Source organism: Rissa tridactyla, chromosome 21 (assembly GCF_028500815.1).
Source record: "Rissa tridactyla isolate bRisTri1 chromosome 21, bRisTri1.patW.cur.20221130, whole genome shotgun sequence".
In the NCBI taxonomy this organism is placed as follows: domain Eukaryota; kingdom Metazoa; phylum Chordata; class Aves; order Charadriiformes; family Laridae; genus Rissa; species Rissa tridactyla.
The window spans coordinates 2,779,604-2,806,135 of record NC_071486.1 but is presented as its reverse complement, the minus strand read 5'-3'; the positions used below and the strand labels follow the sequence as shown (position 1 = coordinate 2,806,135).

The 26,532-nt window shown below is 52.7% G+C and overlaps 2 protein-coding genes across 12 annotated transcripts in view; one reads left to right on the top strand and one right to left on the bottom strand.

Moving 5' to 3' along the window:
- ANKS1A (ankyrin repeat and sterile alpha motif domain containing 1A) overlaps positions 1-17,846 on the top strand; it is a 112,760-nt gene extending 94,914 nt beyond the window's left edge. For 3 of the 11 annotated variants that reach the window (XM_054181004.1, XM_054181011.1, XM_054181012.1), the window contains 11 exons: positions 4,034-4,132; positions 4,531-4,683; positions 4,815-4,922; positions 7,695-7,859; positions 8,216-8,341; positions 8,542-8,613; positions 9,057-9,143; positions 9,510-9,647; positions 10,369-10,539; positions 10,984-11,082; positions 11,809-17,846. In XM_054181004.1, the coding sequence (XP_054036979.1) occupies positions 4,034-4,132; positions 4,531-4,683; positions 4,815-4,922; positions 7,695-7,859; positions 8,216-8,341; positions 8,542-8,613; positions 9,057-9,143; positions 9,510-9,647; positions 10,369-10,539; positions 10,984-11,082; positions 11,809-11,928 (1,338 nt within the window). In that variant the 3' untranslated portion in view covers positions 11,929-17,846. The remainder of the gene's footprint in view (positions 1-4,033; positions 4,133-4,530; positions 4,684-4,814; positions 4,923-7,694; positions 7,860-8,215; positions 8,342-8,541; positions 8,614-9,056; positions 9,144-9,509; positions 9,648-10,368; positions 10,540-10,983; positions 11,083-11,808) is intronic. The other 8 variants (XM_054181010.1, XM_054181007.1, XR_008463228.1 and 5 more) reach the window with 7 other exon arrangements.
- A 456-nt stretch (positions 17,847-18,302) lies between these two features.
- Positions 18,303-26,532, bottom strand: TCP11 (t-complex 11). Its single transcript, XM_054181015.1, has 9 exons — positions 26,428-26,532; positions 25,498-25,610; positions 24,612-24,730; positions 23,679-23,899; positions 23,166-23,302; positions 22,261-22,481; positions 21,351-21,466; positions 20,998-21,161; positions 18,303-19,392 (listed from the first exon to the last, which is right to left on the bottom strand). Exons 4-9 carry the CDS (start codon positions 23,831-23,833, stop codon positions 19,154-19,156), a joined length of 1,032 nt encoding a protein of 343 aa, XP_054036990.1. The 5' UTR covers positions 23,834-23,899; positions 24,612-24,730; positions 25,498-25,610; positions 26,428-26,532; the 3' UTR covers positions 18,303-19,153.

The following is a 26,532-nucleotide window of genomic DNA, read 5'->3' as shown; positions in this document are numbered from 1 at the left end:
AGCTTGTTTAATTTTCATATGTGAAAATCACACATCACCGTCGGAGGGGTTGCTGTGAGCCGTGCCCTCGGAGCATCCCCCTCCGCTGCAGCTCTGGCGCCCGGCGCTGTACAGAGGCATTTGGGAGCAGAGCACCAAGACGGGCGGGTTCGGGGGAGCAGAGGGGGCTGAGGTGTCGGAATCTGCAGGTTTCAGGCACCCGAGGTGTGACATTTAATTTGCTGCAGAGACTTCGGTGAGTCAGTCCCTTCCTGTGCTTCCCTGTGCCCCCCAGGCAGGGCGGTAATGCTTTGCTCTCCAGGAGAAATCCCATCGCTTGCCGTAGCCCTCTTCGGTGAGCCCTCTTCGGTCCATTTAAAAAAGCCCTTTAAAAGCCATCTCCCTCCAGGAGATGAATTCCTGGCACATATGCTGCCTCCCAAGGACCTTCTGGCAGCCCCTGCAGCAGAGCTGTAGCGTGCAAAAGCGCTTGTGCCAGGTAAGGTGCGTGTCAGGGGAGTGAAGCTGCCTTTAATCCTTTCCTCTTCCCTTGAGCTGAGCACACAATCTCCCGCTGTTACAGGAATGCACATTAAATGTGGCTCTTCAGCTTAAAATTTGTGAGCAAGAAAGAGGAGGGATGTTTTCATTTTTTTGGTGGGATGCTGCTGCTCCCAAGCCGGAGCGGTCGCTGCCTCTGACAGCAGCTGCCTCCGCTTTACTCATGTCGAGGGTTTGCTCTCGATGCGGCAGAGCCAAATGGGCACCCTCGGAGCCTTCAACCAACAAAAAGCCTTTTTAAAAAAAAAAAAATAAAATTGTGCAGTTGAGGGGCGCACAGAACAGCTTATATGCCATAGTTATGTCCTTGCGCAGGGCTCTGTGTCTAGCGTTGCCTCTTAGACAAGACCCAGGGGTTTCACATGGACACGGAGCTGTTGGAGCGGGGCCAGAGGAGGCCCCGGAGATGCTGGGAGGGCTGGAGCCCCTCTGCTGTGGGGACAGGCTGAGAGAGCTGGGGGGGTTCAGCCTGGGGAAGAGAAGGCTCCGGGGAGACCTTAGAGCCCCTTCCAGTCCCTAAAGGGGCTCCAGGAAAGCTGGGGAGGGACTCTGGAGCAGGGAGGGGAGCCATGGGACGAGGGGGAATGGCTTCAAACAGAAAACGGGGAGATTTAGATGAGATCTGAGGAAGAAATTGTTTGCTGTGAGGGCGGTGAGCCCCTGGCCCAGGTTGCCCAGAGAAGCTGTCGTTGCCCCATCCCTGGAGGGGTTCAAGGCCAGGTTGGACGGGGCTTGGAGCAACCTGGGCTGGTGGGAGGTGTCCCTGCCCAGGGCAGGGGGTGGCACTGGCTGGGCTTTCAGGTCACCTCCAACACAAACCATCCTGTGATTCTATGGGGAAGCAATCCCAGGCAGGCGAGGCAGGTATCGGTGTGTTCCCGGGTCCCTGCAGAGCTGCGCCCACCCACGGTGACATCCCGAGCAGTGGCAGCGGCTCCATCCAGCTGGCAGCAGGCAGTGGCACTGCCCACCAGCGCTGCTGGAATAAACTGACCTTTTAGAAAACAGGGAGCGAACCACCCTCATCGGCTGCAGGGGCTTTAGTCCCGGCTCTGTCTGCTGTTTAAACAACTTTTAGACAAATGCTTTTGTCCTGCGGCTCGTCTGCTCCAGATCTGCGGTCTCAGTCCCCCCGCGGGCTGCCAGGAGCTGAGGGCGCCGGGTGTCCCCGCCTGCCGAGGGGGGACGGAGGCAGAGGAGCCTCTGCCGCGGTGCTGCGGGTGCTGCCGGTCATGGCGTGGCTGCAGGGCCCCGCTTCCCCGCCACCCGCTGCTTTAATTTGCCGCCATCACTTGCTAAATAATTGTTTCTCTGCAGTCTGGCCTCTGAGGGCAGCTCTCCCAGCGAGGCGGCCTCGGGCACCTCTTATCTGTAGTGTTAATTCTCTGTTCCTCTGAACACTTATCTCTGCGGCGAGGGGAAGAGCGGCTCCCACCCAGCAGTTATCGCACCCGGCCACGGAAGCGGTGGGCGCGATGCAGCCCCGGCTGGGTGCTCTTGTAGAACAAGCACAAACCAAGCGAGTCAGGAGCAAAAGGGCTTTTCCCCCCCGTACCCAGCACTGGTGAGGCCCCACCGTGAGTCCTGTCTCCAGTTTTGGGCCGCTTGTGACAGGAAAGACCTTGAGGGGCTGGAACGTGTCCAGAGAAGGGCAAGGGAGCTGGTGAGGGGTCTGGAGCCCGAGGAGAAGGGGCTGGAGAACTTCTGAGGAGCGGCTGAGGGAGCTGGAGGTGTTCAGGCTGGAGAAAAGGAGGCTGAGGAGAGACCTCATCGTTCTCTGCAACTCCCTGAAAGGAGGGGGTAGCCAGGGGGGGTCGGTCTCTTCTCCCAAGGAACAGGCGGTGGGGCAAGAGGAAACGGCCTCAAGTTGCACCAGGGGAGGTTTAGGATGGATATTAGGAAAAACTTTTACACGGAAAGGGTTGTCAAGCATCGGAACAGGCTGCCCAGGGAAGTGGTGGAGTCGCCATCCCTGGAGGTATTTAAAAGCTGGGCAGACGGCGCTGAGGGACGTGGGTTGGTGATGGGTTTTGTCGGTGTTAGGTTGATGGTTGGACTCGATGATCTGAAAGGTCCCTTCCAACCCAGACAATTCTATGAAAAGTGGCTGCTGGCATTGCTGGGCACGATGCGTTTGGCTGCAGGACTGGCATCTGGCTCCATGAAATGCACCCCGTGACTCCCAGAAAGCCGTCGCCAAAGGCGAGCTCTCCCCCACCATCGCGGACGCATCGCAGTGTGCTTGTCCAGGAGCATCTGAGAGGGGACGGGGCAGTGGGAAGGACTGTTCCTCCTCCCCTGCCCTCGCAGGAGGCAGCATCGTCCCCGCGGCCGCACGCTTGGGTGGCTCGGAGAGCGGCTCGCTGCTGTCAACGTTTGGCTGTTGTGCTTAAAGCAGGTAGTACTTAGCAAAAATACTACAGAAAGTGTGGGGTGGGAAGGCATACGAGGTGTTTGCTGCCCTTTGGAGAGGACACTTAGTCACCTTCCCCTCGCCTTTCCCTCCTGAAGGCCTGGCTGTTCAGCCCGCTGTTCCCGCAGCCTGCCTGCCCTTGCGGCAGCGTGTTGCCCGACAGCCAATTTTAATTAGGTTTCTCTTATAAAACCAAAATGTGGAACAGCAAAGCGCTGTCAGCTCAGACCTTCAGCTGTGACTCTCCTGAGAGCAGAGGGAGGCAGGTCCGGGTGGGGGGGTCCAGGCTGGAGCCGAAGCCCTCGGTCCAACGGCAGCGTGGCTCTTCCAGCCATGGGGAGACGTGGCCGGGCTTCCCGCTGAGCTCTGCCCAGGTACGGGGGGCAAGGGAGCAGGTTGTGATGGAGGCTTTTAAGGGGGGGGTGAAGTCAGTGTGTTCTGCTCGCGTCCGTTTTTGCTCTGCAGGGGGAAGAGGGGGGGCAGAAAATGGACTTTAACGGAGTGTTGTGTGGCTATCGGGGCATCTCTGCCAGAGCAGGGTGGGCTGTCTCCCTGCCCGGGAGATGGAGGAGGAATCTGACCTTGCCTGCTCGCATGGAAAGAAATTCTAATTTCTCTGTGGCCGTGGAGGGAGGCTGAGCAGAGCCGGGTGCCTCTTCTCAGGCTCCAAGCGTGGAGGGCCTGGGGTTTACTTGGGCGTCATTAAGGCGGTGATTAAAGCATCCGTGCATCAAAGAGGCAGGTGGGTGTACGCGGTGGCCTGAAATCTCAGGGCTGGCAGAGGATGCCGCGGAGCATGGGGGCTGAGGGAGGGAGGGGATGGCGGCGCCTCTGCCGCAACGGTGCCGTGTGTGCCGCAGGCCCTCTCCTGTCAGCCCTCTCGGTGCCCGAGGTCAATACGTGGGGCAGAGCTGCCATCCTTGGGAGCCCTCCTCCTCCTTCTTCTCCCCCTCCTGCTGCCGTGGGGATGTGCAGGGAGGTGAGGTCAGGAGGGGGCTGCAACGCCCATGACCTCTGCTCCCACACCTGATGGGGCTCTGTTGGCCTCTGCTCCCATGTCACTCCTTCCTGTCCCCGCAGGGCTGTAATGTCATGGAAGACCAGGACCTTCGGGACATCGGGATCGGTGACCCGCAGCACCGTCGGAAGCTCCTCCAGGCTGCTCGCTCCCTCCCCAAGGTCAGCACCGACACCGCTCACGTGGAGCCAGGACGGGGCATTGCCCGACATGGCTGTGGAAGAAAAGCCGGTCCCTGTGACTCCGGCCACGTCCCTGTGACCTACGGAGGGCATCCGTGGGAAGGGTTTTGGGAATAGCAGGGAGGAAAATGAGGAGTATCTTGGTCTGCCAAGCTACGTGGATGGGATGAGACTGTGCTGGGGAGAGGGTGGGTGTCCCTCCTGCACGTCTTAACCCCCCCAAGGGCATTCCCTGTTTATACAGTGATTTTTTGTACTTTAAAGCTGCAAGTGGAGATGGTGATGGCCTTTAAACTGATTCTAATTGGCGCTGTATGCCTTGGGATCCCAGCCCCCTGGGGCTTTTAACCCCTTTTTTCTGGCTTGTGCTTTTCCAGTTGAAACCCCTGGGCTGCGATGGGAACAGCCAGCCTTCGGTTCCCGCCTGGCTCGACTCTTTGGGGCTGCAGGATTACATCCAGTCCTTCCTGTCGAGTGGCTACAGCTCTATTGACACTGTGAAAAACCTCTGGGAGCTTGAAATAGTAAATGTGAGTATTGCCTTGCTCTTGCCACCACAGTGAGTCCTGCCCGCGTTCTCCGGGGCTGGGACTCGCAGGGAGCCGTGTTGCTTCGTGCCAAGGGCAGGAAAACCTACAGTGCCCGTGGTCTGTCCCTGCAGGTGCTGAAAGTGAATCTGCTCGGCCATCGGAAGAGGATCATCGCCTCCCTGGCAGACAGACCCTACGAGGAGCCACCGGCAAAGCCACCGCGGTTCTCGCAGCTGAGAGTGAGTCACTGTTTGTGTTCCCTGCCTGGCTGGTACGTCTGTGCGGAGCGTGCTCGGCAGCGGCCGGGCTGCTCTCTTCTGCCCTGGCCCTCCTTCACGTTCCTCCCTGTCTTTCAAAGAGCTAAACCGGGGTCTGTCAGGAATAATTGTCCCCTTTCTGATTAGCAGCTGTCACCTCTGGGGGACTCAGAGCTCTGTAGAGGATGTTTACTGAGAGCTCAGGTCCTGGGTGTGTGTCCAGGCTCAGAGAGGGAGGCACGGGCACGTTCAGCCTTGCTCTGCTGCTTTCGTGCAAAGGAAATTCTGCCTAGCAAAATCAATAAAAAAAGGGGAAAAAAAACCTACAGTGTCAATATTTTAGTTAAAACTCCTTTGAAGGCAAGTATTGAGAGCAATAAGCATAGAGAGTGATCTTTGGAAATTGCACTGCTTTTTAAAAAAAATGAAAGAGTAAAACCTAAATGGCTTGTTTCTTGTTAAGAAAAAAAAAAAAATCAATTTGACCTGGAAGCTCGGGTTACTCCTGCTTCTCAGATACTTGGTAGTTTGGGAAGAAAGTTCTTGAAGCGTTGAGGCAGCGGCACATCTGGCTGTGCAGAGGAGGGAGGGTTTGGCGTGAACCCGTTCCCATGGAGGCGCCTCGGCTGCTGCTGGAGACGGTGCAGAGCCCAGTGCTCCCACTGCCAGCGTGGTGAGGCAGAACCCGGGAGCTGTAACAGCCAGGCTGGCTCTGACTTGCCCGGAGCACCTGGAGCACTTGGGCAGAATGAAAACAAATCACAAGTTTGACGTTGTGCTGTACAAATTCTGCTATGGCTGAGCCCCGCGTCAGCGAACGTCACCGTTTGTTTGGACAGACACACTCCAGCTGAAGCGGTGGATGAATTTATCAATTCTCAGCTCGCTTCTTTGCGGGTTAAATTCCATCTTCCCTGTGCAAAACAAAGCCAAAGTGTGCGAGAACGTGTCAGTGCTGGGAGGAACCTGGCCAGTGGTATCCGTTCAGCTTTTCACCTTATCAGCTCCAGTGACCCAGCAGAGGCATCACTCCGCTATTGAAATGAGTGGGGAAAGGTAATATTCAGCCCTCGCAGGTCAAATTCTGGATGCCTGCCCCACGGGAAATGTCAGGCAGCTCCTTCGGATCAGGTGCCTCCACATGCGGTGGGTGCCTGGACCGTAGCAGGGCGCTACTCCCAACCCCGTGCCCTGCTCCGAAGGGGGACACGGAGCTGATTTTCTTCCCCTGGTTTCCTGGCGAGCTGTAGGGCAGCCTTCCCGCGGGCAGGAGCGTGACATGGCTCAGCTGGTGAGATGGGATGCAGCTGGGACCTGTGTTTTGATTGCGCCCGTCGGGAGTCTGAGATCTGTCTCCCTGGGCCGGCTCAGCTTCTCTAGAGCTCGTGCTCTTGCTGCCAAATAGCACTCGATGTGATTTGCGCGTGTTGATTTTTGGCTGCGGGAGTGGGAGCCTTTGGATGTCAGGCCCTTCGTTATCAGGGTTGGCTGGGAGGGGAGCCGTCGCATTGGCCGTTCTTCCTGAAAACCGGCACTTGAGAGCTGAGTTTGGCAAAACCCGTTGAGCTCGCAGTGAACCTGTGGGCTCAGGAGCAGGGCGACGTGCCACGGAGGGCGAGCAGGTCGTGCTGCTTCCACCCAGTGTTTGCAAATCAGCTTCCTGGAGCAGGAATTGGGAGCGATTGGAGTTTCCCCATCCCAAACATCTGGTCCTTGCCCTGCTGCCGAGCTCTTCCCTCTTGCCTTGGATTCCCAAGACTTTTCAACTGAAACAGTCGCAGCTGAAGCGAGTTGGGCTGCTGTGCCCTCCTTGCTCACGCTGGATTTTTTAAAGAACTGGGGTTCGGGTGTAAAAAAAGAGAGGGTTCGCGCTGGTTCTGCACTGGGAGCGTGTGCTCAGGAGCTGGGAGGGTGCCAGGAACAAACCCTGCGCCTTCGTCCTGCTGCTCAACCGCCCCCCTCTCAGCCAACAAAGACCCGGATGGGCAACAGCCAGCCGGGGATCTGCACTACGCTGGAACGTCCTCTTGAGACGGATGAGACTGGAGGCAGGGCTGTTGCTGGGGGTGGAGAGGAGATCTTTGGTGCGGCATCAACTGATTGAGATGCTGGACGGGGAGGCTGTGTGTAAGAGAATGGGCCATTTGCAGCATTTCCTGGTGCTACAGCTGGTGCGATCCAGCGCCTGGCTCCGGCGTGGGGAGCGGAAGGACGTCAATGGCAAATTAAGCAAGTCCGTTGAATAGGACTAATGCGTGTTGCAGCTGTGAGCTCCCCGCATTGTCTGCCGGGCCGCTTGGCACGGAGAGGCAGTGAATCCTGCCTGCAGTAAGAGCCAGGCTGTCAGGCATCTGGGCTCGTCTCTCGCTGGGCTCCCAGGGCTTTTCTCCTGGGGTGGTTGATCGTCAGCGGCTTTGAGCCCTTTGCTTAGCGCTTTAGCAGAGCTTGTTCCTCTGTAAACACCCTGCCCGCAGCTCGGCGTCTCTCCTGCCCTCCTGGGACGAGCTCACGGGAGGTGTGCTCGGCAGAAAGGGCTGCGTACCTGCCTGAAGCCGTCCCGGAGCAAAACAGGGGGATCAAGCGGAAAATAAATGGTGGGATTGATGACACCGAGGCAGGAGCTTGCAGAGCAGGAGCTGACCCCGTTAGCTGATCGTTGCACCCTTTGTGTCAGACACTGAGAAGGGGAGCGAGGGGTGGGCACGGCTGCGGCACAGGCTGACCGGGACGGTTCATGGTGTCTGCTTGTTTCAGTGCCAGGATTTGATGTCCCAGACGTCGTCGCCCCTGAGCCAGAACGACTCCTGCACGGGCAGATCCGCCGATCTCCTGCTGCCCTCCGGGGACACCGGGAAGAGGCAACACGACCGTGGCACCGAGGTCGCTCCGTACTCCAGAGCTGAGCGCTACAAAGCACAGGTCAGTGGGTGCTTTTATGTGTCCTGGGGGCCTCCCTGTGCAGTTCAGCGCAGGCTTCCCCCTCTCTGGGGCCAGCGAGGAATTAGGACGTTGCATGGAGGGCTGGAGGGCTGGTCAGGCACAGCTTCCCTCAGGTGTTAGAGCCAGCAGCTCGTTTATGCCTCCGTCTCACCTTGGAAATGGGTGACTCCTGCTTCCATCAGCACTGGCACCTTCACCCGCAGCGTGCTGCCTCCTGCCAGCCCCTGTGGGATGCGACCATTGCGAACCTCAATTACATCAACCTAAAGAGCTCTCCTGGCATCCGTGTTTCAATCCTGTTGTGGCTTCACGCATCCATCTTTCTTCCCTTCCAGGAGGACCGTCGGGAGTCGAAGCTGACCCTGCGCCCCCCCAGCCTGGCTGCCCCGTACGCCCCAGTCCAAAACTGGCAGCATCAGCCGGAGAAGCTCATCTTTGAGTCCTGCGGGTACGAGGCCAACGTAAGTGGCTTTCAGCTTCTGGGGTTGGCGAGGATGAGGAGGCTCTGGGGTCAGGTTGCTGCGTGTGGAGGTGTCACGCTTCCTCCCCCTCCCTGCGTGACCTGTCCCTCTCCAGCTGGGGCTGCTGGCCGCTGGCAGGGCCGTGGCATCGTTGTGGTTTCCTGCCGGAAGCCTTGAACTTCTCTCTCTCTTCCAAACAGTACTTGGGCTCCATGTTGATCAAAGACCTCCGAGGGACAGAGTCTACGCAGGACGCCTGTGCCAAGATGAGGGTATGGAGGCCACGGGGACAGGGGTGATCCACTCACAGCCTGGCATGGATGATGAGGAGAGGGGATTGGGGGGGTCTCAGTGAAGCTGTGGTTCCCCAAACCCTGCGGGCTGCCCGTGTGCAGAGCAGGGGCCTGGGCCATGTAACAGACCGTGCCACTGTCGCTGGTGAACTGTCCCTCGCCAGCTCTGTTCCCCATAGCTGGAAGGCCTGTGCAGTGGGAGAATGGCGTTCTCACTGGGGAAGGGGGTGCTGGGTTCGCTTCAGATCCCCGTCCCTTCCCCTCTGCCTCCACCAAGAGCAGGCTTCCCTCCTCCTGGTCCAAGACCCCAAGGGCTGCCTTTGTGGGGCAGTGGCCTGGGCGTCTCTGGCGTGGGCTGGGACGGTGGTGACGAAGGGAGCGTTTATTCACAACTGATCACTTGAATGTTCTTGTTTCTGAAGAAATCCACAGAGCATATGAAGAAGATCCCGACCATAATACTGTCCATCACGTACAAGGGGGTGAAGTTCATCGATGCCTCTAACAAGGTGAGCTTCGAATGCCTCCAAGCTGGTGTCTGGAGGGACAAGACCCGCAGTCTCACCTGCCTGGGGGCTGCAGGTCATATCTACTGGCTCCAGAAGCCACGGCTGATCCAGAGGAGCCCAGCTCCTCAGCACAACAGGGAGAGCACCAAGGTGGTGATGCCAAAGGCTTGGCAAACTGGCTGCTCGTGGATCGCGTTGTCATTTATTCCTACCATAGGAGGGAGCTAGGACTGGTCTGACTGGGAGACCCCCTGACCTGCCAGGGCCTGCTCCCTGCTCCCAGTACATGCTTGCCACGACCACCATTTGCCCGGTGTATTTGCCATCCCCAGAAGGGTGACAAGTGCTTGTGGTTGACCCCGGCAGAATGTCATTGCTGAGCACGAGATCCGGAACATCTCCTGCGCTGCGCAGGACCCCGAGGATCTCTGCACGTTTGCCTACATCACCAAGGACCTGCAGACCAGCCACCACTACTGCCACGTCTTCAGCACTGTGGATGTGGTGAGTGGGTTGTTGCATCTCGTCTCCCAGCGCGCCGTGCTCCTTTGCAGTCCACTTACTTCATCCCTCAGCTTTGTTGGCGAGTCATAGAACAGGATCTGGTCCATTCTAGGGCTCTTTTGCCTCTTTCTACTCTAAAATATTCCTTTCTGAGTCCTGGCTCGAAATGCTTTTGCTTTGGAGCTCTGTCGACAAAGAGAATATTTGGCTGGCGTCATTACTGTGGTCTCCAGTGCTGAATAAAGCAGGGCAGGAGTTTTTCCCTCCTGGGGAATATACCGTGAACAAAACCCTAATATGCTCTCAATTATGTTGAGCATAATAGGCTGATTTAACAGCCTTTTAATTCACTGAGAGTGTGGAAGCATAACTTGCTTTTAGTCTTGGGCAGAATAGGCTGTATGAGACATTTGGACTTTTTCTCTTTACAATGCAAAACGTTGCTAAACTGCGATGCTCACGGGGCTGTAGCGAGCTCGCAGGGGGTCGCTTCGGCCGGGGCTGTGCGAGCGTGGAGGCGGCTTGGTGCCGGCTCCCTCGCAGGGCAGGAGCTCAGCGGCTTTGCCAGGGATACGGCAGCATGGGACCTGCTAACGGAAAGGCGATGGGCTCTGCTGAGGTCTGCGTCTCCAGAACAAGCTGCTGAGCACGCGGACTCGGCGCAGGGTGAGGTAGCTTGTGTGCATCTAATGGCTTTGTGTTTTCTTTGGTCTCCCCGAAGAACCTGACGTACGAGATCATCCTCACGTTGGGGCAGGCGTTCGAGGTCGCCTACCAGCTGGCCCTCCAAGCCCAGCGAGCGAAGCCTCTGGGCGCTGCAGCAGGAGAAACGATTGAAACAAAATCTTCCAAACCGGTGCCTAAACCGCGAGCCGGCATGAGGAAATCCGCAGTACGTATGTGCGGGCCGGGTGCGATCTGCATGGTCTGAGCTGGGATTTCTCTTGGGCACCACACGCTTAAACCTCCCCCTTCATGGCGGGGGGAGCCCTGATGCAGACACGGTGCCTGTAGCTTCAGGCACCGCTGATACCGCGGTGTCCGTGGCGCTGCTGGCAGCCCTGCTGCGTGTTAGGGCTTCCCCTGGCAGGAGGAGGGCACGCAGAGGTGGAAGTAGCCTGGGTGGGATGGGGGTTAAGTGCCCTGCTGGGTCCAGCACAGTTTCTGTGTGCAAACCCTGCAGAGCTGCAATATCAGTCGGTAACCTGCGGTTTGCAGCGCGGGAGTGCCCCTGTAGCCAAAACTGGAGCTGCTGAGGAGCAGGGACTGCTGCCTGAGCCATTGCCTTCCTTTAATGTCTCCTTTTGTCTGTGTTCTGCTTGCTCCCCCCGCTCAGGTGCCGCTCCCTCCCGACACTCGCTGTTGTTACTGTCACACCTGTACAACACACCGCCCCTCCTACCTGCCGCTGCAGTCTGTTAGTCCCGGAGCTAAGGTCTTTACCCTTCTTCCTGCCATCTTCCATTGCGAACCGACCCGGGCTGCCCCAGCTGCTGCCGGCCCGTCCGCCCGCCTCCCCGCTTCCCGCGTCTCCCGCTGTGGTCCCGTGTCCTGCCTCGCTGCTGTCTTCTTCCCTCCCCGCTCGTTGCAGGGCCGTGCGGTGGGCTCAGCTGAACCCCAGGGACAAGGGGCTCAGATCCGCCCCCGCTGATGGAGAGTGGCAGCTCTCAACTAACTGCCTTGCTCTTTCTGGTGTTGTTAACCTTCCTGTAGGATCCTGATTTAGGAGGACAAGAGGAAAGAGCCTCGCTTGGTCAGGAGAGTAAATCACATGGGAGCTCACCTGCCAGGAGCTGTCTCCCTCTCTCTCCCTCTGCCTCTTTTACTTTTATTTTTTTTTTTTATAGTACCGTCTTTATAGCGCTCAATTTTTCATGCTTGTTTGCGAGACGAAGTGAAGCTGTCGCTAACGGTAATAGGGGCTTGCGGGCCTAATTCAGGAAGTCATCCCGGGGTGCTGGGTTGAGACCAACGTGGCTAGACACGTTTTAGCTGTGAAGGACTCAAATGCCTCCCTAGCGAGAGCTGCTTCCCCGCACACGTGCACGGTTTTGGGATGGGCATTAGGCAGAGCAGCAGCCTCTCCATGCTTCGAATCCCCGCTCGTTGTGCCCCAGAGGCACAGCTGACCTAACGTGCCCTTTCTCTCCTTATTTTCTAGCTGGAGCCCCCTGAAGTGGACCAAGACTCCCAGTCTCATGCCAGCGTCTCCTGGGTCGTGGACCCCAAACAGGACTCCAAGCGGACCCTCAGCACTAAGTATGAGACCACTATCTTCTAAAGCAAACACACCCCGCGTCCACCTAGTCTAACCGTGCCTTTGCGATCTGATCTGTCTGCTGTTCTAAACTCCCTCTTCCTCCAGCTGCTCGCACTGAGCCCCGTGTAGGCACTACGTCAAAGGCAGCAGCACTTAGGAGACTGTAGACTTAAACGGCTTTTGTACCTGATCACTACTGAACACTGTGAATTCTCCTTACTCGGAAACAAGGGTAACACGCTGTTAGATATCTGTGAGGTGGGAGGTGCAGAGGGATGCAGGCTGGGGGAATCGGAGATGTGGATCCAGGAAGCCGCCTGCCGTTTTCACGTCTTTCCCCTCGCTCTGGCACTGTGAATCCCTGGGGCAAGGTGACACTCCCCAGGCCTTTTTTTCTATTTCACCTTCTTATCCTTGGACTGATGGAGACCTCTTGTCTCTGCGGTGCACGCACTCCCTCCTCCTAGATCCTCCTCTTCCCGACTGAGCCACGGCTGCGTACTGTTCCAGTGAACTCACCCCTCCTCTTACCTGCCATTCGAATCGACACTAACCACTGTGATGCTCTCTGCAAATAACACGCGTTCACTAGATTTCCTCACCGGGACCCTTGCCCACAGTCTCTCCCCTCGAAGCCTGGAGCAGAAAACCTGCTCTGACGGGAGCACCGCTTTGGGCCGGGTGTGATCGTTGCCACTGTGAGCTCTGTCCCCTCTCAGAGACGAGGCGCGGTTCTGGTTGCACGCATTTCAGTCCTTTGTAGGGCTTTCCCCCCCGCCCCGTAGTCCTTCTGTTTACACTCGCCAAACTTCTCGTGAGCTCTGGCCGTAGTTCTCACTTGGCAGATTGTAAAGAGGTTGAGCTTTTGAAGGCACATGTTGTTAGCCCCGTGTTGGGGAGGGTGTTTGAGAGGGGGCTGGATGCTGCACGGGTAGGGGTCTGATAAAGCAGACGGAGCTCTGCTGTGCTCAGCAGGCTTCCTGCCGTTGTACTTTTTTTGCCGGAGGGAGAAACGTGATTGAAATCAGTCTGCTGCCGATCCCAAAGCTTGTTGTCAGTCTACAAACCATGAGGGCTATAGGGATCTTGAAACATCTGTCACCTCCCGTCCTTGAGAGCGAGGATTTCACTTAGAGATGGCTCTGCAATGGGCACCTCTGCCTTTTCTGGCTGCTTCTCAAGGGCGTGTGGTTTTCCTGTGAGAGAACGTCCCCGTTTCTGTGTATCTCAGTAGAAGCAGCTTTTAATTCCAGAATATGGCTGGGAATCATTTGCATGAGACCGCAGGGCGCTTGGCGCAGGTCGGAGCGGGGCCAGGACAGGTCTGGGGATGCCACGCAGTGGTTCGCCACCCCATGAAAGCCCCAGCGAGACGTCCAGGGTCCTACCCCTGGTTCCTTCGCTTGCGCTCGCAAACCTCGGAGATGAAACCGAGGAGGAGGAGGAGTATGGTCTGATAAATCACGGCGCTGGGAGGCAGGACTCCTGCCCCGGTGTGGCTTCTCCCTGACTTGCTGTGCATCCAAGCAGCTTCGCCTCTCTTTACCTGTTTCCCCGTGGGGAGGGGACATAATTACCTTCCTCTCGGGGGGGAGAGGCTCGCCCCATTTGCGGAGCGGTTTTAAGACCCTTTAGTGAAAGGTGCTGCAACTTCCACACCGTGGCAGCAAACCCCCGGTTTTGGAGAGGCGGTGGTGACGGTGGGTGGGTGTTGGAGAGCTGGGAGGAGAGGTGGACGGCAGCTCCCCTCTGGGTGGAGACCTCAGACATCACTGGGGGAGAGTGCTCGGATCTCCGGTAAAGCTCCATTTCCAAAACAGCTTTTAGAATTTACCCGAGATGTCCCTTCGCGTTCACCAGTTGGTCAGAAGAGCAGCCCTGGGTTATTTGCACCTGGGATTGAGGGGTGAGCAGCTTACCGCAGTTCTGCTGGGGCTTTAGAGCAGTGGCCTCAAAGCTTCAGTTTCCCCATTCTTGGCAGTGAAATCTGATGTTTCAAAATCTTTATTTAGCTCTTTCTCAGGAATGAGTTTGATCTCCCAAGTTATCTGTGGCTTAATGGCACTGAGCAGCAAACTGAGTTCAAAAAAGGGCCAGGCCAGTAAGAACCCAAGTGAGAGGACTAAAAGGATTGTCTTAAAACAAAAGAAAAAAACAACCCCAAAGGAAAGCTCAGTCTAGTACATATATTTCATATGCCACAGAGCCCCTTCCCATAGAGCCGGCGCTCCTCTGGCTAAGGGCCCCGCAGCAGGGGTCGCGCTGCGGTTGCCCAGAGTGCCGCAGTTGCGGCCAGCAGAATATTGCTGCGTCTGAGCTGCTCCGAGAGGTTGGGTTTGGGGTTGATCAGCGTCTCTCCGAGCTGTAAGAGGGCCCTTCAAAGAGAAACTGAATTAACGGTAGCGATGGTAGCGCAGTTTCTGTGTGTAAGCGTTTACCGTGCAGTTGCCCATGCGTACGCCTGACTTCAGAGGGTCTGAGCTCTCGTATCTCCCCTCTCTCGGCGGCGCGGGGCAGGTTCCTCAGCCCCACCAAAACGGGTCACTAGAGTATGTGCCTTTCGAAGGGTGACCGTCCAAACCCAGCTGGGCTCACAGGCAAGCCCTGCCTCAACTACAGAGTTTCCGCTGCGTGTCCATAACCCCTCCCGGTTGCGTCTCGTCTCCTCCTGGCCGTACGCCTCGTCTTTCCCAGCGCTCGTTTTCGGTATGACTCGGAAATCATTCATTCCATTATCTTCCTTTCTGTTTGCCTCTGAAAAGCTGATCTCCGGGCAGCTGTCTCCTACCACGGAAATGTAGTAACGGGGCAGAGACCTCAGAAGCAGTGGCCTGCTGACGCGAAGATCATCTCCATCTGGTGTCTGCCTTGGAGCGGGGGCTCAGTGGGGGCTCCCAAAGCAGAGGGGGGAGAGGGATCCCGGCCACCGGCTGAGCAAAGCAGCTCTCTCCATTTCTAGCAAAGGAAAAGTTGAGACTTCCGAGAGCGATGTCACCTTTTCTATTTAAGACAAGCGTCTTTCAACCCATTTATTTTTATTTTTTTTTAACGTGTGAGCAAATCCAGTTCACGGTTTAAATGTAGCACTGCAGGTTTTTTGGTGAGGAAAAACACAAAACTACACGTATTTACTGAGAATCCCCGCAGTCTGGCAAGGAGTACAATAGAAAGTCTTAGCAGTGGGAGTGGTGCGCCCATCTCTAACGGTACTTAAATTTGCTTCAATTCTGGGTGAACAGTAGAGAACGCCAAATTCTTGGAAATAACTTCCTCCAGTGTGAGAAGCCTTGCAGGGTAAGTCCGCAGCCTTTCTTTTCAAAGCTACTCCGCGCTTTTAGAGCAAACGGAAATAACCTAAGGAAAAGAATCTGCAAAGGATCTTTCACCCCAGAGTGGTTGTGGCCCATTATTCCCGATGGTACAAAGCTCGCTTCCCCTACAGAGACCTGACGCGTTGCAATACTTGACATTTCTATGGCAAGGACACAATTTCTTCCCATTTACGCACTGAACACCTGGAGACGCCGCCCTTTCTCCAGCCTCTCGTGCACCTGACTCGTTTTTAAATGCAGTTATGCCCTGAAGGGTTGGGGTTGTTTTGTTTTTATTTTTAAAGTATATTCGATTGTGATTTAGCACTTTTTTTGATACTAGCTCATTATTTAATTAGTGCAACAGTTTCAGAAGATGAACAAATAAGGAGTTAAATTTTGGGCATTACACTGAAACAGTCCGTACCTGAGGATAAATCATATCAACCTGAGGATGGCTTGGCCCCCGTCAAAGTCCAGTCTCCCCAGATGCCACCCTCTCAAAGGTGCTGTGTGCTTGCTTTTCTTTCGAATTACCAGAGTATTTTAACAGTAGTTTTGGCTGTGACTGATGCGTTTTCGCAGTACCGTTCCCCTCGAGGGAGAGGTGCTAAAATGGTTGTGACTTTGGAATTCTTCAGACGCAAAAAGGTAGCGCAGCACGTTTGTTCTAATCTCGACAGGCATCGTCGTGGTTGGGGATGTGGTACCCTGCTGCTTTACTAGAACGATATGCCCAAATAATTTCTGTTTTAACTCCAGTTGCTGCTGTATGTCAGGATTTCATTTAGTCTCTCTGGCCAGTAAGGCTGGGGGAGAAGTGAACCGTAATCCCAAGGGCATAGACCTGTAAATGATTAGAAGGGGGAAGTGGAGATTTTTTTATTTTTTTTTTTTAAGTTGATGAATTTAGGAAACCTAACATTCCTTGTTATGCATATGTTGCAATTCATACTGGTGTAAGTGTAAATATTTGGTGTGTTGGCAACAAGTCTTTTTGGAGAGATTGCAAATTGAACCTCTGCTTGGGAGGAGGGACACCTTTCTTTTTTTTTTTTTCTTTTTTTTTTTTTTTTTAATTTTTTTGATGCATGAGCTTTTTGAAGGTTGGCTTGGAGGTGAAGTGGTGATGAAGACTCCAATCTTCAGAGGACTGGGCTGACCCTGGTGGTCCTTCCCAGTCCCGCGCGTAATCCTATGGTTGTCTTTAGTGATCCAGCAGTTCTTTAGCCAGATACTCTCTTTCTCACTTCATAGACAAGGCAATTGTTTTGGCAACGCATCTCCCCTTTTATTTCCGTGGGTTTTTCTCAAGGTACTCTCGTGCTGGAGACCGACCCTGGACCAGTCGTGCCAGTCACCGACTCCCAGTAACCTGTTAACCCATCGCACAGTGTTCTGGCTCTTCCTCCCTACAGGGTTTTGTGGTATCTGGAGGAAAGTGCCCTAAATCTCTGGTGCTGAATAGGACTTGGAATCAAAATGCATCTGCTGTATTACCTGCCTGGGAAAAAGTGGTGCTGCCCTGGGCCTCGTTCCCCTTTTTAAGGATGGATTGTATTTTCCAGACTCTGGTCTGTGCATGGCATGAGTCCAGGTCGAGAACTCAAGAGAAGTAAACCAAGATGCGGAGTTGTCTTTTTTTTTTTATATAGGAGGGGATGATTATTTTTTTTCCAAATTGAAGCTGCTTTATCCTTTTTAATTTTGTATTTACAAAAAAAAAAAAAAAAGGCTAATCTTAGCTGTTCAGCTATCTTTGAACTTGCTTTGGGATTGTTCTTTTTAGAAGAAATTATGCAACTCTTGTGGGGTACGTGCCCGTCCCCTTCCCAGGGAGAAGATACGGCACCAGGATGTACCTCGAGTGAAAAAGTTTGTACCTTCACCAGGCTGCTGAGACACAGACCAGATGCCAAATAGTCCCCCCCCGAACACCCCGCGTTCTGTGTGCAGCTGAAGTGGAGTCAGTCGCTTTAACGCTCCTTCCGCCCCACTTCAGAAGTTTCTAGCAGCAGAATTTCCCCGGCTTTCTTCTGCTCGCATCTTTCCACGCAATCAGATCTTTATCTTAGAGCAAGCCTCGTGTTTGCAACGCTGTCTTTGTTGCAAAAGGTCTCCCTTTTAGGTCTCATATTGGCATTACTTACTGCATTGTTTATATTTTTATTTTTTTTTCAAAAGGAAGTAACTGTGCTGCTCTTGCAAAGTTGATCTAGCTCAAACTTTTTTCTTTTTTTTTTTTTACCCATGGAAGAATAACCTGAGATTCCCTAACAGGGCAGAGAACAGTCGAGTTCAGTTTGCAATGTAGACATTTTTGCTAATTGTGATGTATGGCAGTGGGACTGATTTGTAATACAAATGTTATTTAATCTGTCTGTATTTTGATACTTGAATTTCCTTTTATTTCCTGTATATACAATTGTTAATCTGTTCAAAATTTGTCTGAATTTTAAACATCTTGTGGTACCAAACATAACCAATCTGTGCAACAACATAGACTGACCTCACTACAACAAGGCGAGATTGTAAATATTCCTGGGCTTCCAGCAGTCGTTTTGTTGTTTTCATAATTGTCCAACTTAGAACAGACTGAATTAATAAACAGACTTAGACACACATTTACCCAGTTGTCACTGTGACCTCAGCGTCAATCCGAAGTCTCCTGGTCGTCCGTGTTAAAGCAATGCTGTTCTCGTCCTCGTCTGCCAGACCTGACCTGGGAAGGTAAGAGAAAAGGGGTGAGGGCGGGCAGTTGGGCGGTGTTTAATTAGCTCAGTCCGGCGCTGTACCTGCACTCTGGAAATCCGAGGAACGAGAGAACGTCGGAGCGTTGCGCAGATGATGCGCTGCGGTGGTGGAAGCAGAGTGCGGGACGCCGATAAGCTGGGACCAGTCCCGCCGTGGTTCTCTGGCGGCAGAACAGGGGGGTTGTGCCCAGCCGAGGCGTGTGGCCGCCGAGCAGCCGCTTTGGTTGAAGCTGCTCTTTTAGCAGTTAGTCACAGTGACCCCAAATATTAAATACAAAATTATCTTGAGACTAAATTATTTATGCATTTATTTATGCATAAAAACGCATCTACGTGTTCTGTTAAAGACAGACTTACCTATAGCACAGCAGTCTCCAACCACTTTGTGTACATTCTCCACAGGATGCTGAGAAAAGCTCATTTTTAGCCCCACTAATGTACATCTGCCAGGATTGTTCCATTGGGGACTGTCAGGACCCAAATTTACTCATGATAAAAGGTAAAATGACGTTTCTGCAGCACAGCAGCACGTGGTTCATGTAACAACTCTTAACAGTTTGGGCAGCCATTGTATTCACCCAGCAAAGATTTTTGGCTTGCCAAGAAGTAGGACATTTTCGTTATGTAAAATTAGAACAAGAAATCCAGACATTTAAATACAGGTTAAAGTTCAGATTTTCATGTCAAGTAAAATCTGGCTGATGCAAAGTACTAAATACACCAGGGATTGCTAAATTTATACCATATGTTCCATTTCTAATAATTCAGTAAGTCAGGTTTCCAAGCTAACATTGAAATATATTGAGCAGTTTTAATGATTTTAAATACCATGTGGCTTTATCAAATGCAAACAGCGTCCCTGGGCTGTGACTAACGTTTCAGCAAAGTAGGTTATAGGCCCATGGCAGAATTAACACCTTGAATTAAAAAAAGCCTAAGTTGCACCTCAGTTTTACGAGCTCCACATCTCGTTGCCTTCGCCACCAAATAGTTTTTTTGGGAAAAAAGCCACTACTTTTTGTAGTTGAGAGGTTTATTCAGATACTGACATGCCAAGAGTCACTTCCCAGTAGCAGTCCTGGTCCCGGTGGATTTGTCTGATTGATCTTTACAAGCTGAAGCATGATTTGAGAAGCTGTTGGAGAACACGTTCCACCCCTGGCCGGCGCATGCTGAAGATGATCAGAAAGAATCCATCCCTGCATCTGAGTCTGGCTCTGCGTTTGGCAGAAGCAGCTTCTTGAGAATTCCCGAGTAGTAAGGTCCAAACACCCGCCTGTTGTGGTGGATCGTGCTTCCAAACCTGCGCCCGACTTCCAGCAGCTCTTCCTGAATGGGATCAAGGCCCTTTGGGAAATCTTTTTGAGAATTCTGTCCACCGGGGGAAATGAAAAGGCTGAGGAAGGAATGAATCCGCTGCTCTGTAGGGACCAAGAGTATGAAAACAAAAAAATAAATCAACAATGAACCTTTGCAGAGAAAGCCAGTTTTGAGACAAAGGCTTCCTGAGGCAGACAAGAACAGATCTGATGACAGCCGTATTGTGGCAGGACACTGTGGACAAGTAACGCTCTAGATGGACTTGGAGACACAGTGGATTAACGTATTCCTCTTCCAAATACTAAGCAGATGAAACAGCACCCAGCACAGGAACCGAGGTGAAACGGTGTGACACAAAGTACTCAAGTATTGGGTGTACTTGCCTTGTTTTTGCTTTGTGCTGGGGTCCTGCTTCTAACAATGGCAATCGCTGGGGTACTGGGCTGAAGGACTTAAGACTGATCAAATCCTTCAAACCTAATGTTAAAGTGGAGCAAGTCAGCGGTAAAGATTTTTCACCCACTCTGAGAGGTTTTTGTACTGCATTGAAGTGTCAAGCATCTTAGAAGCATAATGGAATAAAGAACTTCAGAGCCTGGGATTTATCTTGCCTGCCACAGCAGCATTTGGAAATGGAAAGCATTCAAGGAGCCTCTCTGAGGAGCACAGAGCTGAGATTGAACTACCCGTCTGCTTCAGATGCTCTTGCACTCGAAGTGAGTATGTGGAAAATGTCGATAGTGGCCAAGAGTGCAGGCAAGACACGGGTTTGATTTTTAGAGACGGGGCGGGGGAAGGCTGTCTAGTTCTGCAGCTTCTAATGCCGCACCATTGGTGAGTCACTGCCATCGCACACTGCCCAGCCTGTAGTTTATCGAGGTTTGGTTTAGGCTATTAATTCAGCCTTCTGAATTACATCAAAACAAAATAGCCTGCTCTGACATAGAAAGAATAAACCCAAATAAACAGTGTGGTGGAGTCCACACGGGCTGGGAAGGATACTTCGCAGATGAAGGAGTGGGCAGGAAGAACCTCACCTTATTTTCATAGCTGATAAAAGCTAGTCTTCCATGTGGAAATAATCTTTCCTGTAGTGTACTCGCTGCCTGTGGCACTGCAATGTGATGCGAAGTTAGCCTTCAGAGTACTAATGAAAGGTCAAAATAACCAGCTCTTATCCAAACCATTTGAATAAATATTTTGATGGAGCAGCATTACAGGGCAGCTGGTTAGCTGAATACCAAGCAGCGCACTCCCTGGGGATAAATATTATTTAAAGATCTTAGCATGGTGCTTTACTACAGCCAGTGATTAAGCTCTCACTCTACATCCTAGCCTGAAGATTGCAACACTACCTAGGAACAGACCTTGCACTTGAGCCTGTTTAGCTTTTAGCAAGGATGGGAAGATTTAGGAGATTTTTTTCAAAGCAATTACTGTTTGGGAGTGTGTCAGGGTGGAATAGGAAAATGAAGGCGGTTTCAAACGTAGCTTCCCTGACCTTCCTCTCCTGTGCTGACTAGGTGGAGGGGCCCGACACTGAACTTGGCTCCCACCCTCAAGCAGCAGTTCTGCTGAGCCAGGAGTTTGCTTTGCTAGGACCGATCCTAGACCTGTCCTGCACGGTCACTAGCCTAAACCTAACTTGTGGCCTAGGAGTACAAAATGTTTTCAAGGCTGAGTAAGACATAAGCTCAGAGACTCACCGGTGGCATGCTGGACTGCATTGCCCTTGTCCGCGATGCTTTTTATCTGGCCTTTCAGGGAAGTACATTTGTCAGTCGTAAAAATGGGGTAACGCAGTCGCGCGAGAGTCCTGCTGACTTCCTGGAGCACTTGGTCACTGACGTCTTCTAAAGCTGCTTCATACCTAAATCATACAAAGGTACACGCACTGCGGCCATGACTCACATTGACTGGGAAAGGTGTTTGCAGGCACAGAGCAAGGAATCGTAGAATGGTTTGGGTTGGAAGGGACCTTAAAGATCATCCAGTGCCACCCCCAGCCCTGGGCAGGGACACCTCCCGCCAGCCCAGGTTGCTCCAAGCCCCGTCCAACCTGGCCTTGAACACCTCCAGGGATGCGGAAGCGAGGGAAGTCTCTCCACGTGCCTGCGGAGTGTCATCGCAGCCAGCTAGCACAGGACAGCCAACATTCGGCCACAGTTCTGGTGCCTATTGCAAGAGAACTAAGCTTCCTTTCCCCACCCTTTGGCAAGCAGGAAGCTGCCCTGCAGCAGACTCATCTGAAATAGTGATCAACACTACTAATTTTCCCCTCTAATCAAGAAGGGTTAGCTCCCAGCTAAAAATGCTGGCTGGCTTCCCCTACCCCTTGCAGTAGACCTGGCTGCTATTTGGATCTCAGATCCTCTTCCACTCCCGGGGGAGATTCCTGCTACTCATCCCCGCAACCAACCAGTGCCTGCATACTCACTTCTCCTTCTGGACAAGAAAACTCAAAGTAACCCATCTGATACAGGACAGCCCTTCCAAGAGGACCTTTGTTACCACTTTCAGCCTAGCTACAAACCCAGGTGAGCCAAATAAGGTGCCTCCACACATGCTACTGGTGACTAGCAGGACTGCAGCTATGATGGTAAGCTGATTCACCTGCGCTTGTACCCCCTGCAGTCAGGCCTGATCCATAAACAATGTCTATGAACAGAAACCAAATCAGCCTGTGGGTGTAGGAACAGCAGCTGTGATAAATAAGCAGATCTCAAGCCATGGAGCAAGGCTGTAATATCCCCATGAAGCTGAGTGGAAGGCAGCTGCCTGGCAGCAGGGAGCTTTAGTTTTGTGAAAAATCTAATTTGTTTCACATAGGGGAAAAAACATGTGCAATGACTCATGGTGCAGAGGGGACAGTCTGCCAAGTTCTTTCTACAGAAGATGCAGAACCGGTACTTGTTCATTTTGTATATCTTTATGAAAAAGCTGTAGAAGTGTCCAAGCACTTCTCCTACCTCAGGGTATTCCTTTTGCCCAGGCTGCCAGCAGAGCAGATTCATGTACCCTTGATTTAGCACGGACGTGAGACTTGGCACAGCTGTGCTACTGCTGGTGGCCCCTGGCGAGGGCATGGCAGGTGAGCCACTGACTGCAGGGTGGGGTGGTGGCTGTGAAGAGGACACGGACACTTCTGCTGCTGCTTTGCACGGCCACTCTCTTGTGCGATCCAGGCTATCTGCAACGGGGTGACAAAAACGGATGTTCGCAAGAACAGACTGATCAGGCTACGCCAATAAGAAGCGGTATGCCATACTGCAAGCTGAAGGGGATGTGCATTTGGAAGGCAAAGGCATCGTGCTGGCTCCTGGAATGGTGGGAATGGCGTACACCATCACTAGCATACAATATCAATGCCCTGTTGCCAGGACACAGGGTTAGGCTACTAAGAGTGGTATCCAGAGAACACTATATTTCATAGAGGATTTCAGTCTCCAGGGAGCACCTTTAATGAAGTCTGATGAAGGAGAGAAGCAGCCAGAGAGAAATCTACAGCCTAGCAAAAGAGATGTCTACATCAAATGCAGGCTTTCCTCTTTAAATATGCGTCCTAATAACATTTTGCTCATTCCTCTGAGGATCTCAAAACACTTTAAACTCTTGAGAACTTACAGATCCTTATGAGAAAGCTATTAGCTCTGTATTGTGCACGCAGAAACTGAAGCACACTAAGTAACTTCTTTTCTGCAAGGTATGTTAGTGAAGAGCCTTGAGGAAGGGACTCAGGAGTCCTCCAGCTTTTAGAGGCATTTCTCTCATCTGTTACTGAGCGTGTGATGAAAGCATCAGCTTTGGGATACTAGAAGTTCCTTTTTAGTGCTCCTGTAGAAGTAACAGTTCTCTGCCTTCCCCACTGACTTACTAGGCAGCTTATCCAAGAGTTCCTGGAATTTCTTCCGTTCAAACTGGATGGTGTGGTCTTGCAAGCGGGTGCGGATGCTCTGGATGGTAAAATTCAGCATATCCATTTTCATCAGGCCCAACACCCGGAAAATCTCCCTGGGATGAGACACAGTGAATTGAGGGTTCAATATTGCAGTAAATGGTGCAACTGGGGCCATTTTAGAATGCTGAGAAAGGGGAAATAGGATCCTCTGATTTGGTTCCATTTTTTCACAAAAGGCTGTTCAGTCTAATTGGAGTGCTCCCTAAAAATTACTAGATAAACCACATTTAATTCACTAAAGACTCTTCTACTGTCTAAATTACAGCTGGGCAACAGGAATATATCTACATTGAAAAAAAAAATAAGGAAGTCGAAGCCCAGAATGCACAAAAGCATCTTTGGTCTGGGGCAGCTTCCTCTTAACCCAGTGTTTTATGGTTGAAGGCTTTGCTGGTCTGTGTAGACCAAGGCTGAGTCAGCATCACCCACCTGAGAAGCTGAGCTGGGTCTGTGAGGGCTTGCAGCCCTTGTACTTCCTCATCCCGAACAGGCATGCAAAGCCTTGCCATGGTGCTAAGGACAAACGTGGTGAGACCGTGGATACCCAGAACCTCGTGGTCAGCCTTCTGTCGAATCAACTCCATGTCCAAGGCCTCTTCAATTTGGCTTCACCGTTGGTGGTGCCGTGGCAGCAGCGATGACAGCAGGGCCTGCTCAAAGAAGCAGTGGTCTCTTTTTGGTCCAGGAACTCAACAGTTCCCTCGAGTTACTCAACGGGAATCAAGGCAGGCCTAGTACTGAGATTAAGCTAACTACTCAGTACACAAATGCTGGAGCACACAATTGCTTTAAGGGAATTCTTGTCTCTAATGACTCACTTCAGGATGTCTGGCTACCGTTTCATATCTTTCAAAACCTCCTTTACTGTCATGCATGAAAAAAGGGAGTTGTCTGTCTGGAGCCTAATGGGAAAGCACAGACTGGAAGAGCAAACCATACGCAACTCCATGCCCTGCTAAGAACATGTGTCTTTTAGTGCTAAGCCATGTTCTTATTCATTACATTGTACATTTAAATAGTAGATACAGCTCCTCATATACCTAGAGATGTCTTTATATAGAAAATTGCATTTTTTATTTCTCAGACACTATACCGGGAATGGCCTATGGCTGTTACTATAGCCAATAGTTCAAACAAGGGCTTTCCATCCTTTTGGTAGGGTTTTAAAGACCTGGGACCAGAGAATGAGTTTCCTTCTCAGACAGGTTTTAAAGGGTGTAGTCGCGTAACTTGTGTCTCCCTATAAACTAAAGGAAGCCTATTTTCTCCTCCCTCTTACGCATGTTCACATAGGAATATGGGATGCAAGGGGTGAGGTGATGATTCAGAGAAGACTAATTCTAAGGCTCAGGAACAGCTCACCTCTTATCTCCTGCAGCAGCTGGATTGCCCGAGTGTAGTCTGAGGGACTAGCAGAGAGCTGTTCCTCCAGGCTGTCCCAGAAGGCTTTGTGCAATGTCTCCTTCACTCTGCTTTCCAGGCTAAGGAAGAAGAGAGGGGAGAGGTTTTATATTAATATCAAACACAACCTCTCAGTTCAACGGGACCACTCCTCTCAGCTTTCACTGCAGTTCACGTCTCTGGATGTTTTCTTCTCTTAGTCTTTACTCCTATCTGGCAGCAATACACCTCACCTTTCCCTAGCTCATGGAAAGCCCTCTCAACCTAAATGTCCTATTCTTCTAAAGCAGAACTCCTTCCTTTCAGCCCTGTTCATAAAATGCTGATATAAACAGCATAAACAGCACTTAACCTGTCTTAACTGAGGGGTAAAAAGAGCAGAGTGTTTTTTAAGGAAACACTGCAAGTCCTCAGAGAAGATCAACAGAATGTTTTTCTAACTAGCGCTTGTTTTTGCAATGAGAGACTGTCAGTCACTTAAACAGATCTTTAACTAAAATACAGACACCTCAAAGATGATTTCTACTGAAAATTCTGCTTTGTTTATGTCAAAGTCATGGCTTACGCAGCTGAAGCCTCTAAATCTTTCAGTGTTAGTGAGTCATATCTGACACTCATCGTATTTAAGAACTTGGTAGTAAATCAGGAAGCAGTGAATAAATAGAACAAGCTCCAACCTTTTTTTTTTTTATTTCAGGAGCTATCTTAGTTTCTTGTTGCTTCTACAGTCAGATCCAAACCCACCTCCTTCCCACATTCTCACATGTTTTCTGTAACATGACAGAAAGAAACCAAGCCTGAATATATATATATATATATATATACACCTTTTGGGGGAGAAACTGACCGCTTGCAGCTTGAAGTCACTGTTGAGTATAATTTCGTGCACAATGGTCGGTCTGGAAATATCATCAGTTATTTGCTGTAGCTCGTTCACAGAGAGCGCTTGCGAAGGGCTGGCTGTGGAAAGCAGAAGAGAAGTCATTAAGAGAAGGAACGCTACCCGTAGTCTTGCAAGAGGGTTTAAAAAAATTACTGGACAGCTTTTTGAGTGACAAAGCAAAAATGTGCAGGTTTGTGTCTAGGTAATACACCTCACTTTCTGTACGTGTGACGGGACCTTGCTCCCCACCGACACCCCCCCGCCTCCCCCGGCGGGGCTCGGGGGCGGCCGAAGCCCCGCGGGTCGGTCCCACGGAGCGCGGCTGACACCTAGTGACGGCCCGGGAGCGCCGCCGCCCGCCTGGGAAGCACCGCTACTGCACTCAGTGTCAAATATTAATATTTGACCCTATTTAAATACTGGTGGAGAATCCCCGAGGCTCCCACGTACGATGGCCCCGGCAGCTCGCCGCTTCCCCGTACCGGGCGGCGGGCAGAGGGCCGGCAGCTCCTCTCAGTGGGGCCCGCCGTCCTCCCGCGCGGGCTGCTGCCCGTCGCCGGGCCGGGGCCGGGTCTGTGGCTTGGCCACGGGCGCTGCTCCCGCGGGGCGGTCGGACCCGGGGCGATTTTTTTCCCCTCACGGCACCGCGGCTGGGCCTGGGGGGGGTGTTTCTCCCCTCACGGCACCGCCGCGGGGCCCGGGGCGGTGTTTCTCCCCTCACGGCACCGCGGCTGTCCCCGGGGCGGTGTTCCTCCCCTCACGGCACCGCCGTTGGCCGCGGCCCGCCACACCTTCAAACAGGGCCGAGCCACGGCGCGGAGGGGAGCCCGAGCCCGCCGCCGTTGCCTCGGGGGCCATCCTACGCCCACCCAGAAGGCAGTCACACCGCTCTACCTCCGGATCGCCGCCGCTCCGAGACGCCGCCTGCCCGGGCGCGGCCCCGCGGACGGAGCGCGCAGGGCCGAGCACCCCCCGCGTTGGCACCGGGAACGGCCGCGG